Here is a 16,350-nt window from a genome sequence, read left to right as displayed (position 1 = left end):
AATCCTGACTCTTTTTTTTTCATCTGAACAATTTTATTGAGCAAAATAAAAGATTACATGTTTATTTTATCTTCAGGAATGTAAAGGTCTAATTATTCAAACAGTTTTTATTATAAAACTAAACTCTGAAGGTGTCTACAGAGTTGGCTTCTTTTATTTTTCTCTCTTTAAATCAGTAGTCTAACAAGGATTAGAAAAGACAAAACTCGTATCCTTCTTGACTTTGTAACATTTACTTTGCTGAGAAGCAAGGAAAGGGAGTTGATGATGGTACCTGCTTCCTTGGACGGGTGGGAGGCTGAAAAGAGAGTATGTACATCTGGATCGACGCTAGGTAGTCTGTTTCATTTTGTAAAGCGAAGTGGTTAGGCCAAATTAGGGGCTCCCACACTGGAGTCTTCAGAGTCCCAGGGTTCCATAAGCATATGGATGGGGTGGCCCACAGGCTGTTTTCAGGCTTCACTAGAAGTCCCCATGTCTTTGCTCCTGATGGACTCGTCCAGCTTCAGAGAAGCTCCTGGAGTCTCGCGCTGGTCGGAGACTGCCCTGCACTGACATTTGCTTGTGGTGAATAAAAAACAGAATCAGATGAATTCGAGCTTCATCACTGCGCTGTGGTGTCAGATGTCGCGTGACTACCCTCACACGTCTCACCTGGAGGAGGCCCGCGGCTCAGACAGTGCCATTGGCAGGACGTGTGGTCCCCGCGGGAGCTGAGCGGTGGTCGCACGATGCCGAGGATCCGTGGCGGTGGGCGTCTGGGGACCCTCGGCCTGCGTGGGCCTTTCCAGGTGACTGTGAATGCAGCCGGTCTAGAAGGCACGGCTTGGTCACCCAGCAGAGAGTCCAGGCGGCCACCGCCGACCTCAGATGGCCGCTCTCTTGCCCGCCTGTGTCCCTCCCACCCAGTATCCCCCAGCTTGTGGCCCTGATTCAGCCAGGTGCACATCCTTCCAGTCTCAGGTAAGAGCCACTCGCTCTGCTCCCTGTCGTCCCTGGCTCTGCCTGAGTGGTCGCTGTCCCGTGACCTAACACAGGGTCCCCCAGCCTTGAAACTTGGGGGCTTTTTGGACTGGCAAATTCTTGGTTGCATTGTAGGATATTTAGTAGCATCTCGGACCTCAGCCCATTAGATACCAGTAGCACCCTGGTCCCCAAAGTGGTAACAACCAAAAATGTTCCAGGGCACCGCCAGGTGTCCCCACCCCAGGGACCAGGCCCAGTTTGCTCAGCCACCTTCTCTGTGGAGACCTCAGTGGCAGTGCACGGAGGCAGCGGTGAGTTGGAGATGACCCTGGCTTTGGTCAGTGTGCGTCCTGGTTCTGTCTCTCCCAGCCAGTGCTTGCCAGGAGAAGATGTTTCTCTGCAGACCAGGTGCTCGCTGCTGCATTGATTTGCAACGACAGCCCCTTGGCGTGCCGTCAGCTCCTGTGAGTTTGGTGCTTGGTATTTCCCTGTCCCCTCAGGCATTTCTCCTCTTCTTTCTTATGACTTGTCTGAAAACAGAAGGTATCTGAGCCTGAGAAGGTGCGTAACTTACGGCTGGTCACACAGTGGCCAAGGGCAAGCCTGCGCCTTTCCTACTCAGCCACTCAACCCGGCCAGTTCAGGGAGGCTGGCAAGAAGGTGTCTGTCTCAGCCCGTGTGAGGTTAGGAGACCCCCAGTGGGCGGTGCTCACATTGTCTGCAGGAGACCTGGGAGAAGGGAGTGCTGTTTCCAGATGGGTGTTGGGAGAAACTAGGTTGGAAAATAACAGGTGGCAGTCCCCTAGATAGCCAGCGAGAGTGACTGCTCTAGAATTGTGGCGTGGGATGCTGGTTGGCTGTTGGCCGAGTGAAGCATGCGGTCACCTGACGTCCTTGGGTGTGCCCTGGAAAATGACATTGCTTTCATTGGAACAAGTATCCTCCTGTCGCGGAAGAGTGGATGGTCCCTCTGGCAGCCACGCAAAGACCCGTCCACAGTGACAAGTCGGGGGGGCTGTGGCCGTTGCCTCTGAGTGTGGTGTTTGTCCTCAACAAAGCCTGAGCTGGGCGGTTCACAGTGCCGGAGCCTCGGGGGAGAGGCTTGCCGTACTCCGCCCGCAGGGCTCGCTAGTGAAAACCTGCCAGCCCCTTCTCCTGCTGGGGAAAACTTGTCTTACTTATTTGAAAGACAGAGTTACACAGAGAGAGGTAGAGCCAGAGAGAGAGAAAGGGCTTCTGTCCACTGGTTCACTCCCTAATGACTCCAACAGCCAAAGCTGAGCTGATCCAAAGCCAGGAGCTTTTTCCAGGTCTCCCACGTGGGTATAGAGGCCCAAGGACTTGGGCCATCTTCTATTGCTTTCCCAGTCCATTGCAGAGAGCTGGATAGGAAGAGGAGCAGCTGGTACTGGAACTGGTGCCCATATGGGTTGCCGGCACTGCAGGCTGGGGCTTTAACCCACTGCACCACAGCACCAGCCCTCTCCTTGAGTTTTTAAACAGAGAAAATGTTGGTTTGTTAGGAGGGTGATAATAAAATTTGTATAGCACACACATCAATACTGTATGTCTGTGATGCGTGTCATTACGTATATGAATTTTTTTTACAGCGGCCTTGGGACAGGCACTTGGTCTAACAGTGGAAGACACCACTTAAGACGTGTGCAGAGTGCTGGGTTTGAATCTCAGCTCGGCTCCTGATTCCAGCTTCCTGCTCATGTGCACCCTGTGGGGGCAGAAGGGGATGGCCCCAGCCCCGGCCGTTGTGAGCACTTGCTTTTGGAGCGTGAACCAGCAGCACAGAGCTCTTTCCTTCTGTGTGTCTCCCTGCCTCCATGCCTCTCAAGTAAATAAAAATCTAAGCCTTGATATGGAAATAAACTTTAAAGTAATAAAGGAAACTCAAGGCAGTGATTTCCTAGCAACCATGGGGGTAGAGGGGTGGACCGCTCAGTATGGTTGAGGTGGAAGAGGAGACCTTCATCTTGCCTTATCTGCAAGGTATGAGTGGAAGAAAAGATTGGAAAGGTGGCAAAATCCTAGCAAGTGTTAATTCAAGGTGCTATTGAGCATAGTTTATTTTAGTGTTTTTCTCTGTTTAAAAAAAAAAATAGTTGCACCCTTAGGGGAGCTAGGTGTGGTCCTGGCCATGCCTCCCGTGTGGGCTGTCATCTGGCATTGGGATCCGGTGGTGGCGGGAATAGATGTGAAAACACAGTGCCAGCCGGGACGCAGTGCCAGGCGCAGGGCCGTGTTTACCTTAGGAGAATAATCACCCATCAGGCTTTTCTTTGGTCCTTGGCTAAGTACCGTTTGTAGCATTTGGAAGCCTGGGAGGGTTTGCAGTGATTTACACGCTCCATACCTTGCAGTTCATGTTCGTTTGTTTTGCAAAAACTCCCCAGAGCACACGGTGGAGATAAAGCGGAGATAAAAGTAAAGGGAAAGCAGGGGTGGAATTTTTATGTGTGTCTTGGAAGGCTGGGGAGGATGTGGGAGCGGATGCTGCCCTCCAGGACAGCAGAGACGGGTGCCTGCGCGGCACCCTGCGTGGCGCCCGCCCCATCCCTGTCCCGAGGCCCAGGGTCTGATCTTCCTGACAGTGGCACCCCAGAAGCAGATCCCATCAACTTCAGTACCTGCTTGCTTGGCCATGCTGTGCACGGCGCCTGGGATAGGAGAACGTGGTGGGGAGGGTGGAGGTGGAGTCAGTCGATAAAGGGAGACGGGAGTGGAGAGGAGCAGACGTCCACTAACCAACATAAACAAAGGGCAAGTCGAAGAGTGGTTTCTATGATGACATGTGGGCTGAGCCAGGTATCCCCAGCCAGAGGAGACAGCTGTGCTAAGTGCACAGCGCTGCCCCTGCCTGACGAGGTGGCCGGCTGGGCGGGTGGATGGGAAGTGGGCGGAATCGCTGGGCGGAAGGCTGAGGCACACAGCACAGCCTCATCTGCACTTCTAAAGGCCGTAAATTCTCATTTAAGCCGCAGTATTGATCTGTTCTGTGGAATCACGGTATCAGTGATTTTTTTTTTATAAAGTCGTGGGATTGGAACCTTTCTCTGAATCTCAGGCAAGATGTACAGGAGCTAATTTGTTCCATTTTCTTTTCTTTTCTTTTCTTTTCTTTTTTTTTTTTTTTTTTTTTTTTTTGACAGGCAGAGTGGAAAGTGAGAGAGAGAGACAGAGAGAAAGGTCTTCCTTTGCTGTTGGTTCACCCTCCAATGGCCGCCGCGGCCGGCGCACCGCGCTGATCCAATGGCAGGAGCCAGGAGCCGGGTGCTTTTCCTGGTCTCCCATGGGGTGCAGGGCCCAAGCACCTGGGCCATCCTCCACTGCACTCCCTGGCCACAGCAGAGAGCTGGCCTGGAAGAGGGGCAACTGGGACAGAATCCGGCGGCCCGACCGGGACTAGAACCCGGTGTGCCGGCGCCGCTAGGCGGAGGATTAGCCTAGTGAGCCGCGGCGCCGGCCTAAATTTGTTCCATTTTCTATAAAAAATTAACCTGTGTTGCACATTTCCTGGGGGAAACCATCTAGCCATGGCTGGGGGGCGTTAGACAGGCACTGACCATGCTTAGCAACCCCCATGGGCGTCTACCAGGGACACGCTGGACACAGTGATGTGCTGGACTCACCCCCTGGTTTGTGGCCTCTCTGGTGGTTTTGCTGTGACTTAAGGATGGACTGCAGTGTATACCTCATTTGGCCCTCCCACTGGGTATGAGAAATGAGCTGAACAGGTAGCTGCAAAAAACCACGTGTCTGTGCCTGCCTGTGACCCTGCTGGCTGTCTCTGATTGGAATCATGTTCAGTTTGATAGCCACAGGTTCACTGTCAAGGTCAAGTTCCTAAAAGTACAACCCGTCCACCTGCCCGCCTTAAATGAGGCTCGTTGTTTCACTCTGAATGTCTGCTCCCTGCCTCTAGAAGTCTTAGCCTCTCATCAGAGCAGGTGAGATTTGGTTACTTGATCCACGGCTCAGGCTGAACCCACTGTCTGCATCTTGTTTGCTCCCTCCCTGCACTTTGAGCCATTCATTCAAATGCCCAAATGCCATGTGGGGTAGAGTGGCATCGCTGGCCAGGTGGGACCCACGCACATTGAGGGGCACATGGTCCAGGAAGGGGAACCCCCTGTACTCCACGCCATCCAGGCCCCAGCATGGAGGAGGCACTGTGTATGTTGCTCAGTCTTCTGCTTTATCACAAGGGGTCAAAGGTAGGCATTTTTATGCAGAAGCTCTTGGCTTTTGCATGTCAAGAGGCAAACGTAAAATCTTTATAAACACTGTTGAGTCACACAAAATCCAGCTCGTGGGGCCGGCACTGTGGCATAGTGGGTAAAGCCGCTGCCTGCAGTGTCAGCATCCCCTAGGGATATTGGTTCAAGACTTGGCTGCTCCACTTCCCATCCAGCCTCTGCTGTGACCTGGGAAAGCAGTAGAAGATGGCCCAAGTCCTTGGGCCCCTGTACCCACGTGGAAGACCTGGAAGAAGCTCCTGGCTCCTGGCTTCAGATCAGCTCAGCTCCGGCCATTGCAGACATTTGGGAAGTGAACCAAAGGATGGAAGACCTCTCTCCTCCACCTCTCTCTCTCCCCTCTCTCTCTCTGCCTCTCTGTAGCTCTGCTTTTCAAATAAACAAATAAACCTTAAAAACACACACACACACACACACACACACACACACACAAAAACCTCCCAGGCCAGTATAACCCAGAGTGTGAGAATGTGAGAATCCAGACTATCCTATGAGAGTCAGGAACTGAAGACAATGCCAAATCGGTTCCCTCTTTTATGAACATGCAAAAGAGACACCTGTCACACACCCACTGTGTGGCAGGCAGCAGGCCAACACTGGTCCACCCTCGAGGTGGAGGGGATTAGCTTCATTTTAGATGGGGCAACTGAGTCCAAACTCGGGGAAGCACTTTGCATGGGGTCTCCCAAACCTGACCCAGTGGCCACAGTCTGCCTCCTGAAGCTTTGCTTCCCCTGTCTAAAAGCCACAAGGAAAGCCAGGCATCAGGCTGGGTGGGTCAGACGCTGGCTGGGGCATCTGGGGCCCCTGCCAGAGTACCTGGGTCTGAGTCCCAGCTGTGCTTCTGATTCCGGCATCCTAAGTGACATCCTGGGAGGCAGCAATGATGACGCAGGTACTTGGGGCCCTGCCACCCAGGTGGGAAACCAACTGAGTACCAGGGTCCTGGCTTCAAACTGGCCTGGTCCAGCCACTTCAGGTATTTGGGGGAATAAACCAGCAGATGGGAATGTTCTCATTCTCTCATTCTTATTCCCCCCCATCAAATAAGGAATTTTTTTAAGTCACAAAGAACACCCTGGCCTGAAAGAAATGCAACCTCGTGTCTGCTCCCTTCTTTGTCCACAGCGGTGGCTCTAAATGAGAAGCCAGAAAAGGCTGGCCCTGCAGCTGAGCATGGCCCTGACCATGCTCCGTCCCCAGGGGGCCACGTGGACCTTCTCCAGAAGGTGGTGGTGCCCAAAGCCTTGGCCAGGTGCAGAAATAAGGTCCGTGGGCAGGAGAGACCTGCAACCCAGAATTACACATTCCCCTGTTTCCTGCTGGTGCCCAGGGAAGAAGTCAAGGGAAAAGCAGAAACCGCCGCCCTGCTGTGTGTCTCGGCTCTGGCTACTGTCACAAAAAAACTCTGCAGCCTGGGTGGCTTCAGTGACAGGAATTTCTCTCCCCACAGTTCTGGACAGCGGAAGTCAAAGATGCAGGTGCAGACAAGTCTGGTTTCTCCTGAGGCGAGTGTTCTGGCTTGCAGGTGGCCACCATCTCACCCTGTCCTCACGTGGCCTTTGCTCTTCTTTCTCGTAAGGACACCACTCGGCTCAAATAAGAGCCTGCCCTAAAAATCTCATGCTAACTCCAGCACTTCTTTAAAGACCTTCCCTCCAGACATGCTTATGTTTCCTGAAGTGTGGGGGTCCTGAAACTTCAGCATATGAGCTTAGTTCAGCCCCAAAGACGAAGCCAGTAGCCAAGCAGAAGGAAGTGGTGAGAAGCTCCAGGAGAGACCCACACTCTTACTCAGGTTCCGCCATCAGCCTCCTGACCACGTTGCAGCTCAAGTTGCCCGTCTGTCAAATCAGAACAGTGTCCCCTGAGCCATCACCTCCCCAGATTATTTTGACAGTAAGATCTGCTGCCTGGCTGCATGGTTTTGCTCATAGCTCACCCATCAACCATAAGATGGTGTGTGTGTTCCTAATAACTTTCTCTCTTTTGATAGAAGTAACACACACCCATCGCTCATCCTTTTTTATGTAACTGAAGCTGTGCCGTAGTCATATAAGCTTGCTTCAGCGTCTCATAGTATATTGGTTTCTTAGAACTGCCATAAATTACTACACACTTGGTGGCTTAAAACAACAGAAATTTATTCTCTTGCCATTCTAGACTCAAGTGCAAAATCACAGTGTTGGCCGGGTGGCTTTCCTCCCCAAGGCTGGAGAAAGAATTCCCTCCAAACCTCACGCCTCGCCTCCAGTGGCCTGTGCTGTCCGTGGCATTTCGGGCTGGCAGACACGTCACTCCAGTCCCTGCCTCTGACTCCATCCAGCCTTCTTCTTTGCTGTGTGTGTCTGCCTCCCGGCTCTGTGCTCCCCAAGAACACCACGCATCAGATTCTGGGCTCCCCCTGCATCAGAGACAAAGATCCTCAATGCCGTTTCATCTGCAAAATCCTATTGCCAGTTAAGGTCATATCGGTGGGTGCCAGGAGTTATACAGTCACCACACTGCAGCTGTTGTTGTGTGAGCTCTCTCAAGTCTTTGAAGCTCCCCAAGCCAATGACTGTCAGAGAATGCCACTGTCATGTAGTTCAAGACAGCAGTGGCCCTGGTGCCAGGCTGTTGTGACTCTGACCTCTGCGTCTCTCTGCTGAGCAGTCCCTGGCTTCTCTGTGCCCTACAGTGTTGCAAGGGTGAGCCACCAGCCTGGTCTTTTCAGTTTTTTAGTTTTTTTTTCCCCCACTCAATATTTTTAGGTGGGGTGGACTGTCGCTCCCCCTCTTCGTGAAGGAACGACACAGGACCCTGCGCTGTTCTTTTGTCTGCTCGGCCCTCCCCGGGTTTGCTGCTGGTTCTTCCCGGGTTGGCTACCATCCCTTCCACCTCCGTGGAAGGGCGGTTCCCCCTGGCCACTTTCCCCACTTCCGCGGGGGAGCGGCACACCGCCGGCCGGCTCTCTCGGGGGCTGCTCAGGTGTTCCTTCAGATAGATGTTCCCCGTGCATGTTGTCTCTCTCCTCCTTTATAGTCCTCTTCCACCAATCCCAACTCTGCTACCCACACGCCGAGTACGCTGCTCTCCTCCAATCAGGAGCAAGATCAGCTCCTGCAGCTCAATCAAATTGGCGAGAGGCAGCTGCGTAGAAGTTGTTACTCCCTTCTCAGCGCCATATTGTGGGAGAGCAGATGCATAGAATAAGTCTTAATTCCAGTAACTTAGTCTAGTCCGAGTTGCTCCCCACAGTGGACCTTGAGGTGCAGCAGGTTAAGCCACCACTTGGGTCACCCACATCCCATATTGGAGTGCCTCGTTTGAGTCCCAGATACTCTGCTTCTGATCCAGTTTCCTGCTTCTGTGCACCCTGGAAGGCAGCATGTGAAGGTTCATGTGCTTGGGTTCCTGCCACCCACAGGGCAGTCCCTACCTCCTGGTCTTGGCCTCACCCAGCCCTGGCAATCACAGGCATTTTGCTTGCTCTTGTTCTCTTCTCTTCTGTTCCCCTACCCCCCCCCCCATTCCCCATCCCCCATCAGTCTGCCTTTCAAATAAATAAAAATACATGGAAAGATCTTGATGCTCCTTAATACATAGGGGTACACATTTGGTAGAGGGGTTTGGAGTGATGTAGAATAAGGGAGGGGAAGCTGCCAGCTGGGGGCTACAGTGAGGACACCGTCCTCCTGTGGTCTGGTGTTCCCCTGCTGTGGCGGACCTGGGCTCTCCTTTCTCTCCCAGTGCACTCGGCGCTGCTTTCTGCAGCGACTCCGGGGACATCTCGGTTCATTTAGTGGCAGGTCCAGCTTTCCTGTTCCCTAACTGGGGCTTTGCTGCCTGTGTTATTTTTCTGCCGCTGCTTGCATTGGGGTGGGGGGAGGGGGTGCTCCTGATGGTTGTGTTTACCAGTGGGACGGGAAGGGCAAGCTGCAGTCTGATTGATGGCGGTTCTGCAGAGCAGTGTCTGGGCAGGGGGTTTGGCAGTTTGGGTGGGATCTGAGCGGTGGCCGCAGAGAGGAGGGAGAGAGGACCTGGGCTCTGTCTTCAGATGCTCCTCAGACCAGTGCAGCAGCCAGCGGTCCTGAGCCAGGACTTCTGCATCCAGCAAGGAACACCATAGAGCATTTGCTTTGTTGCTTCTGCTACCCACAGCAGAAAACCCCGTGAGAAAGGCGTCCCTGGGCATGGGTAGCACAAAGTGTTGTCGAGGAAATGAAATAACATTTGCACTTGAAGCCTCTATGACCTGTTGTGGTGGCAGCTGCTCTAGGAGAGGTGAATGTAGCTGGTGAGATGGGCCCTCATTTAGTCCTGTTGGTCCATCTCCTAGCCAACCTGGTTGGAACCCAGCAGGTGCAGACTGCCCTGGACAGAGTTAACTTGGCAGAGAGCAAGAGGGAAACAGGAAAGGAAGCAGCCAGTGGAGAGACAAGGACAGGACAAAGCAACCCAGTGTAGAAGGACCAAGGAAGACAGGCAGTTCTGGAGAAACTGCCAGTGGTCGACACACCAACCTTGCATGGCCACGCCTGCTGGCTGGTGAGAGATAAAGACAGGAAGAAGTTTGAGGCTGACCTGCGCTCAAAATATCCATGCTGCAGATCTGCTTCTCTATGGGTGGTCAGGAACCCACAGCCCGCAGTACCTTGGGTGCTGCCTCGTGCTTCTCACACAGTAACTGGGAAGAAAACCTTGGCCTGGGGCTCCGTGGCTGAGAGTGAAGGCAGGAGCTCCTGGAAGTGCTGGGCTCTTCGTTATGGTTCTGCACCTGTGATCCCTGCATTGAGTCTTAAATAAATAAATAAATAAATGACAAGGAAACAGATGCCAGCTAATGCTGCCCAGCTTCATCACTTCCTGGCTCTGTAGCCTTGGGCAAAAACACCAGTATCTGTAACGTCAGTTTCCCCTGTGCCATGGAGCTAACAGTGCGTGCCTCTCATGGTTGTGCCCCCATGTCCCTGCATTGCTGAGTGGAGAGTGAGGGTAGCAGCCCTGCCCTGTCTTCCAGCATTGGTTTTCTGTACAAGAGGCCTGGGCAGCTGTGGGCAGTACAGGTGAGAGATCTGTCTGTATCTCTTTGCCACTTGAATTAAAAAATATTAATAATTAATGAAAAAAATAATGATCAACAGCAGGCCAAGGACTGGTTATTCTGGCTGGCTTCTGGAATTTTGGGTGTGCTCCAACCCACCCTACTGATGAGGGTCTGAGTGCACCTGCTTTCCTCCCAGGGGTCTGGGAGGTGGACACATGCTGGGCTTGAGGGCACCTGTGCCACCAGCCTCTGATAGAGACCTGGGCACTGAGGATCGAATGAGCTTCCCTCGTGTCACCCCCACTCTCAAGAGGCGAGTGCAATGCATTTTTGTGACTCTGTGGGGAGAGGACCCCTGGGTTTCCCCAGACTTTGCCACCTGTACCTTTTGTTCCCGTGGCTGATTTCACTTTGTATCCTTGCGCTCTAATAAACGATGCCTGGCCTGCAGCCCTGTGCTGGAATCTGTGAGGCTCCCAGTGGATCAGCATATCTGGGGGTAGTCTTAGCACACCCCCCACCAACAAATGGGGTGACAGTGTTCTGTCAAGGATGCCATCAAGCAACACTTTCTCTTCTCTTAAGCAAAGTAGGAATAAGCAGGGCTTACAGATGAAGACTGTGGGGTCCTGCTCCCCCAGGCTCCAGTCCTGACTGCCTTTTTGCCCTGTGTTTGGGACAAGTGACTTCCTTGATCTGAGCCTTGAGATGTCCAGCAAAGGAGCTAGCGATGCTCATGGCTTCAGTTCTTGGGGGATCTGGGGAGACGCCCAGCAGAGGCAGCACTGGCCCTGTGTGTACTCAGGGAGCCGACGGACGAGCCGTGTGTTGTCAGCGCTGAGCCCTGCTTCAGAGCGCAGGGCCTCCTGCTGCATAGTTGGCCCCTGGTCAATATTAGTTGAATTTATACTCCAAGAGTGAATAAATGCCACCTCGCGTCGCTGTGGGAAACACCAGCGAAGCACGTGAGTCCAGGAGGGACCCAGGGTTATTAAATTCAAGTGCAGTGAGTAAATTCCACGGGAGATCCAGTCTGAGCAGTGGCTGGCATTTGGTGGCTGCGGGAGAGAACCTCCTGGTGGCCCCTGTGGGGATATCTCCCTTCCCCTGAGACCTCCCGCTGGGTCTGCTGGCTCCTCCGCAGGGCTGAGCGAACCTTCTCTCTGCTGACCTTGGCTTCCATTGGTTTCTGGATTGGTCTGCTGAGTTGTTGTAAATGTAGACCATGTTAGCAAGTGCACAGTCCTATTAGTAAGATACCGTCTTGAATCAGCCACCTGCACAATCCCCAGGACCCTTTCCCCAAATACTCCTTTTCTCTTCACGGTTTTCTCTGCCTCTGAGAAAGGAGGCAGGAGGAAAGCAGCCGGGTGGGTATTTATTTGGTGGGCAGGAGGTTCCATTGCCACCAGAGGGGGTTTCCCTGGCTTGCTTTGCTTGTCAGTGTTTCTTTTCCAGGATCAGTGATGTGGCAGTGTCATCATAAACCAGTAGGAGATGGGTAGGCCATGGGAAGGTGGGGCTACCAGCCTCTCCCGCAGCCCGCCTGGAGAGTTTTAAGCATTGGTCTGAGCTGCACCTTGGCAGGAGGAGGAGATGGGCAAGTGGAGGAGGGTGCAGACTGTAGTCGGGAGCCTTGGGCTCTGGTTGTGTCTCAAATGCTAAGTTGTCCCACACTTTGGCCTAAGCCATTCAACTTCCTTGGCCTCCATATCTCTGGCTTTCTTTTGGAGCGCGGTTATCACAGACTCCACACCCACTGAAATTCAAATTCTGCACTCAAATCCACTGCCATCACCAGGGTCCCCAGGTTGAGGATAAGACAGAACAGGTTCCACCTTTTGTGCCTAAGAGAGGAACAGACACCATGTGGCACAGCCCAGGGGCTCTTGGCCCCCGTGGAGCCCTTTGGCACCTACGTAGCTTTCCTAAGGGGTATCTTGTGGAACCCTAATCTCCGGGCAGCTGCACTGTGAATTTGGAAGACAACACCCTGCTCCCAGAAATCACCACAGAGGGCTGAACAAGTCTTACGGAAAAGCCTGTCTGTTGTTGCTGTCTCCCCGATGTCCCCTGAACTTGATTGACCAGCAGGCCCCTGGTTCTCCCTTTTCTGTACCCTTACCCTCCTGTGCAAACCCTTCTGAAATGCTGCAGTCAGCCGGTAGCTTACCTGGGCTTCTGCTCCGGGCCTCACCATTCAGCTCCTAATAGCTCATTTTCTTGGAGCCCGTGTCAGAGGGACCTCCATGTCCATCCTGCTGGCAACCTCATTTGGGACAAGATTTTACCATCTTGGATAAACAGAGCCAGGTGATCTCATGCCCACCGCCCTCCGCCCTAGGACCCGCCATGCTGGGCTGTCCTGTCTTCAGGCTCAGTGTACCTGTCGGTGTGCTGCTCTCTCCCCTCCCCTTCCACCTTCCCTGCTCCTCTTCTCCCCCGTTTCCCTGTTCTTCTTTCCCCTCCCCCACCCCTCCCCCCAAGCATGAGCTCTGCTGGGAAGGGGCTGGCCTTTGCCCTCAGACCTGCCACCCGTCCAGGTTCCGGCTGCTTTAGTTGCCAATATTTGGTTGCTCATTGATCAGCAATTAATCGGTGGCTGACAGGCTCCCCAGCGTGGGCCACGGCAGTGTGGGAAATGTGCTGATCGAGGATTCTCAGGTGCCTTGAACAACCCGGGGAGCAACCTGCCAGGGGTTTTCTTTGTTCAGCCTGCTCTTGGCACTGTGGGCTCATGGTCCGGCCACTCTGCCTTGTCCTCTCAGGGACGTTCGTTGTTTATTCCAGGCCTTGGAAGCCAGGCCCCAAAATGTCCTCAAGAGTTCTCGATTATGTGGTTTTCTTCCTCTTTTGTGCAAAGAAGTGTCCGTAAGAACTTGGTGTGGAGACAGCCCAGTGACGTCAGAGTTACCGGCTTCAGTCCTGCTCCCCGGCTCATTCCTGCTGCCTGTTCTATCTGTACCCTGGTCCCAATGTGGAGACAAATCAGACTTGGGCGCCTTCCTAGCTGTGTGATCCTGAGCTGATTGTTCAGTTTCAAAGCTTCAGCTAGCATCTCCCTCAGAGACTGATGGTGAGGCTTACATGAGACAATGCACAGAGTGACAGCATAGTTGTCCATCTCTGTAGGAGATGGCAAGGGCCTCTGGTTCATTCCCGTATTTCCAGAGGTGCCTGGCACATAATCGATGCCCCCTGAAATTTTTACAGTGACCAAATAAAGGAACAGGGTGTGCTCATTGCAAAACTCCTCTCTCAGAATCTGGGCCCTCAGAGTCCTGAGCCTTCCAGGCTCAGCCTTCCAGGCTGCACCTGCCGAGTTCTTTGGGGGAAAGGGCTTTGAGCCAGGGGAAATATATTCCTAGCTAAGTCATTTTCTGCCTCACCATTTCTTTAGCTGTCCTCAATCCTAGCTGCCTGTTAGAGGCACCCAGGGAGCAATTTTCTATAATAGCATTGGAGCCATCCCCAGAAACATTGGCTACTGGTTTGGAGTGGGCACTTGTGACCCTAAGGTGCCGCCAGTTAAAAACCTTTTGCTTCAATTGGAGGAGAACATACTGAGTGGCCATTGTGTAACTTTGTGGATGGCCGAGAGCATGAAGGGATGAAGAAGTAAATGGCTTGCAGTCTTAGTTGGGGCTTCCAAGATTGAATCAGAAGCAGCTCCTGCAGACTCAAAGCCTGAGCTGTTCCCTAAGAGCTGGCGCCTCTTCGTATAAGGAGCACCGGAAACAGCAGCACCTGTTTGCTGTCCTTGGCTTGGGCCAGAGGAAGTCGGATCTCCTGAGGTAGAGGAGGCAGCCGCCTCCTGAGTGCCTCTGAAATACACAGATCAGGTTGTGTTTGTTTATCCACACAGCCTTGTCTGTGGGGAGATAAGGCGTGGAAACAGTCCCAACACTCACAGCCTGAGGTGGCATTATTTGGAAACAATGACTTGTTCATCGGCCACTCCCCTGTGCCACCCACACTGCGGGAGGAAAATGACAAAAGGAGGAAGGTCAGAGTCGTGGTCCAAAGCACAATGAGTTTCAGAGACTTTTAGCGGTGTGATGGGCAGTGCTCGCAGACGGCGACATAAATCACGTTGTAGATTTTTTTTGTCCTGTAGAGAGAGACTGAATCCATTGGGGAGAGCACGTGTGTCAGTCACAGCTTCTTTGTGTCTACTTGCAAAGCCACAAACATACCCCCCGCCCCCCATCCCCACATAGAGTGCATCGGGGTTGTGTTGATGAGGTCACAGTTAGTGCAGCTCTCCTTGGGGGCCACTGAGTGACTCTGGGGGAGGCTGGGAAACAGAGCAAGGACTGTAATTTTCAGCCTGGAATAGAAGCAGCAATTTTAGGCAATTTAAAAAAATTCTATTAAGGGCAAGCTGTTGGTCTGTTGCTAGAAGGCGGGGAGCCTGCTAAGACCATTCTGGGTGAAACCCAGCCTCTTGTACCCCTAAAGCCATCACCTAGAACCCCACCCCCCACCACCTCAGCCCCTGAGCACCCTTAAACGGGAACATTCATAATTTCCTGCTCGGTGCAGGATGTATGTTGGAAACTGGAAATGAGTTGTCCAGATAAAGCAAGACGGGGGCGGGGGGGGGGGGGGGGCAGACAAACTTGTCCGAAAAGACAAAATGGGGCGAGTTGCCTGAAGAGTTTCCCACACTGCAACGGCAGTGATTATGCGATGCTTTTGTTGATGTACATCATTTTGCCGGTCGTTTTTAAAAGTCCCAGGTGAGCCACGGATCCTTGCCCAAGAGAGCAGATGGGCATTGGCCGGGGAGTTGTTTTCCAACAAGCCGCCCGTGAGTTAGAGGGCCCTGGGTGGAGAGGCGACATGGTAGGGAAGTGGGGCCCTGTTCTCTGTGCTCACTGTAACGAGAGGTGCAGAATTCTAGTGGAGTGGGGGCTCTTGGGACCACGGGGCAGGGAGCTGCTCCACTGGCATGAAGCTGGTATCTGTGTCCTGCAGAGTGGAGTGTCTACACGTCCTCCTTCCTGAGAGAGGCAGCGCCTGGGGGTGGGGGTGGGGGACAAGCCAGTGTCGTCTTTTCTCTGAGCCTCGGTTTTTGGAGCCCAGGTTATAAGGGACATGGATCTCCAAGGCAGATGAAGGCACTGCCACAAGAGCAGGATGTGCGCCCTGTGGGTCAGCAGCTTTCAGGCTGTTTGGACCCCAGTCCCCACTAAAAAACATTTTTTATAAAGATTTTATTTTAACTGATTTGAAAGAGAGAGAGTGAGTGTGTTCCCATCTGTTAACTTACTCCCCAAATACCTGTGGAGCTAGGAACACAATCCAGGTCTCCCATGTGTGTGGCCGGGACCCAGTCACTTGAGCCATGACTGCTGCCTCCCAGGTATTCCTTAGCAGGAAGCTGGGCGTTGAACCCAGGCACTCCCATATGGGATGCCAACTGGCGACTCAACCACCAGGCTTACCAGAAATACTTTTTCATCACAACGGAATGCAGTAGGCCCTCTTTATCTTCGGGTTCTGCATTCATGGATTTGACCTACCCTAGACTGAAAATATTCTTGCAACAAGCATTGTGTCTTTATTGACCATGAACAGACCTTTTTCCTGAAAGGTAGTCCTTAAACAGTGCCACGTCACAACTGTTTGCATGGCATTTCTGTGATGTGAGGATATTCTAAGTAATCTGGAGGTGATTGAAGGTGTGCAGGAGGATATGTGTGGATTACCTGTAACTCTCACACCCTTTTACATAAGCGGCTCGACCCCCATCCCCAGCAGACCCGTTGGAACACGGTCCACATGCAGCACACTGGCATTTGTAACGTACAGGGGCACCTCAAAAAGTTCCTGGAGGAGCCCGCATTGTGGCATAGTGGGTTAAGCCGTCGCCTACGGTGCCGGTATCCCGCATGAGCACAGGTTTGAGTCCCAGCTGTTCCACTTCCAGTCTGGCTCCCTGCTGCTGTGCCCCAGAAAGCAACAGAAGATGGCCCAAGTGCTTGGGCCCCTGCATCCACACGGGAGACCCAGAAGAAGCTCTTGGCTCCTGGCTTTGGATCAGCCCACCCTCAGCTATTAGAACCATTTGGGGAGTAGATG

General features: G+C 53.0%; 1 protein-coding gene across 7 annotated transcripts in view; it reads left to right on the top strand.

The window, feature by feature from the left end:
- Positions 1–16,350, top strand: part of LDLRAD3 (low density lipoprotein receptor class A domain containing 3) — a 259,920-nt gene that overhangs the window by 177,933 nt on the left and 65,637 nt on the right. Inside the window, exon 5 of one of the 7 annotated variants that reach the window (XM_089309623.1) lies at positions 5,390–6,867. The exons of 5 other annotated variants lie outside the window; for them this stretch is intronic. In XM_089309623.1, coding sequence (XP_089165749.1) covers positions 5,390–5,622 — 233 coding nt within the window. In that variant the 3' untranslated portion in view covers positions 5,623–6,867. Of the gene's footprint in view, positions 1–2,576; positions 2,824–5,389; positions 6,868–16,350 lie in introns of those variants that run through there. One more of the 7 variants, XM_089309635.1, reaches the window with a different exon arrangement.

The sequence above is a fragment of the Oryctolagus cuniculus genome, chromosome 1 (genome assembly GCF_051225735.1).
Source record: "Oryctolagus cuniculus isolate XC-2025 breed Fujian yellow rabbit chromosome 1, ASM5122573v1, whole genome shotgun sequence".
Taxonomy (NCBI): Eukaryota; Metazoa; Chordata; class Mammalia; order Lagomorpha; family Leporidae; genus Oryctolagus; species Oryctolagus cuniculus.
The sequence above is the reverse complement of the archived record's forward strand: the minus strand, read 5'-3'. Positions and strand labels throughout refer to the sequence as shown.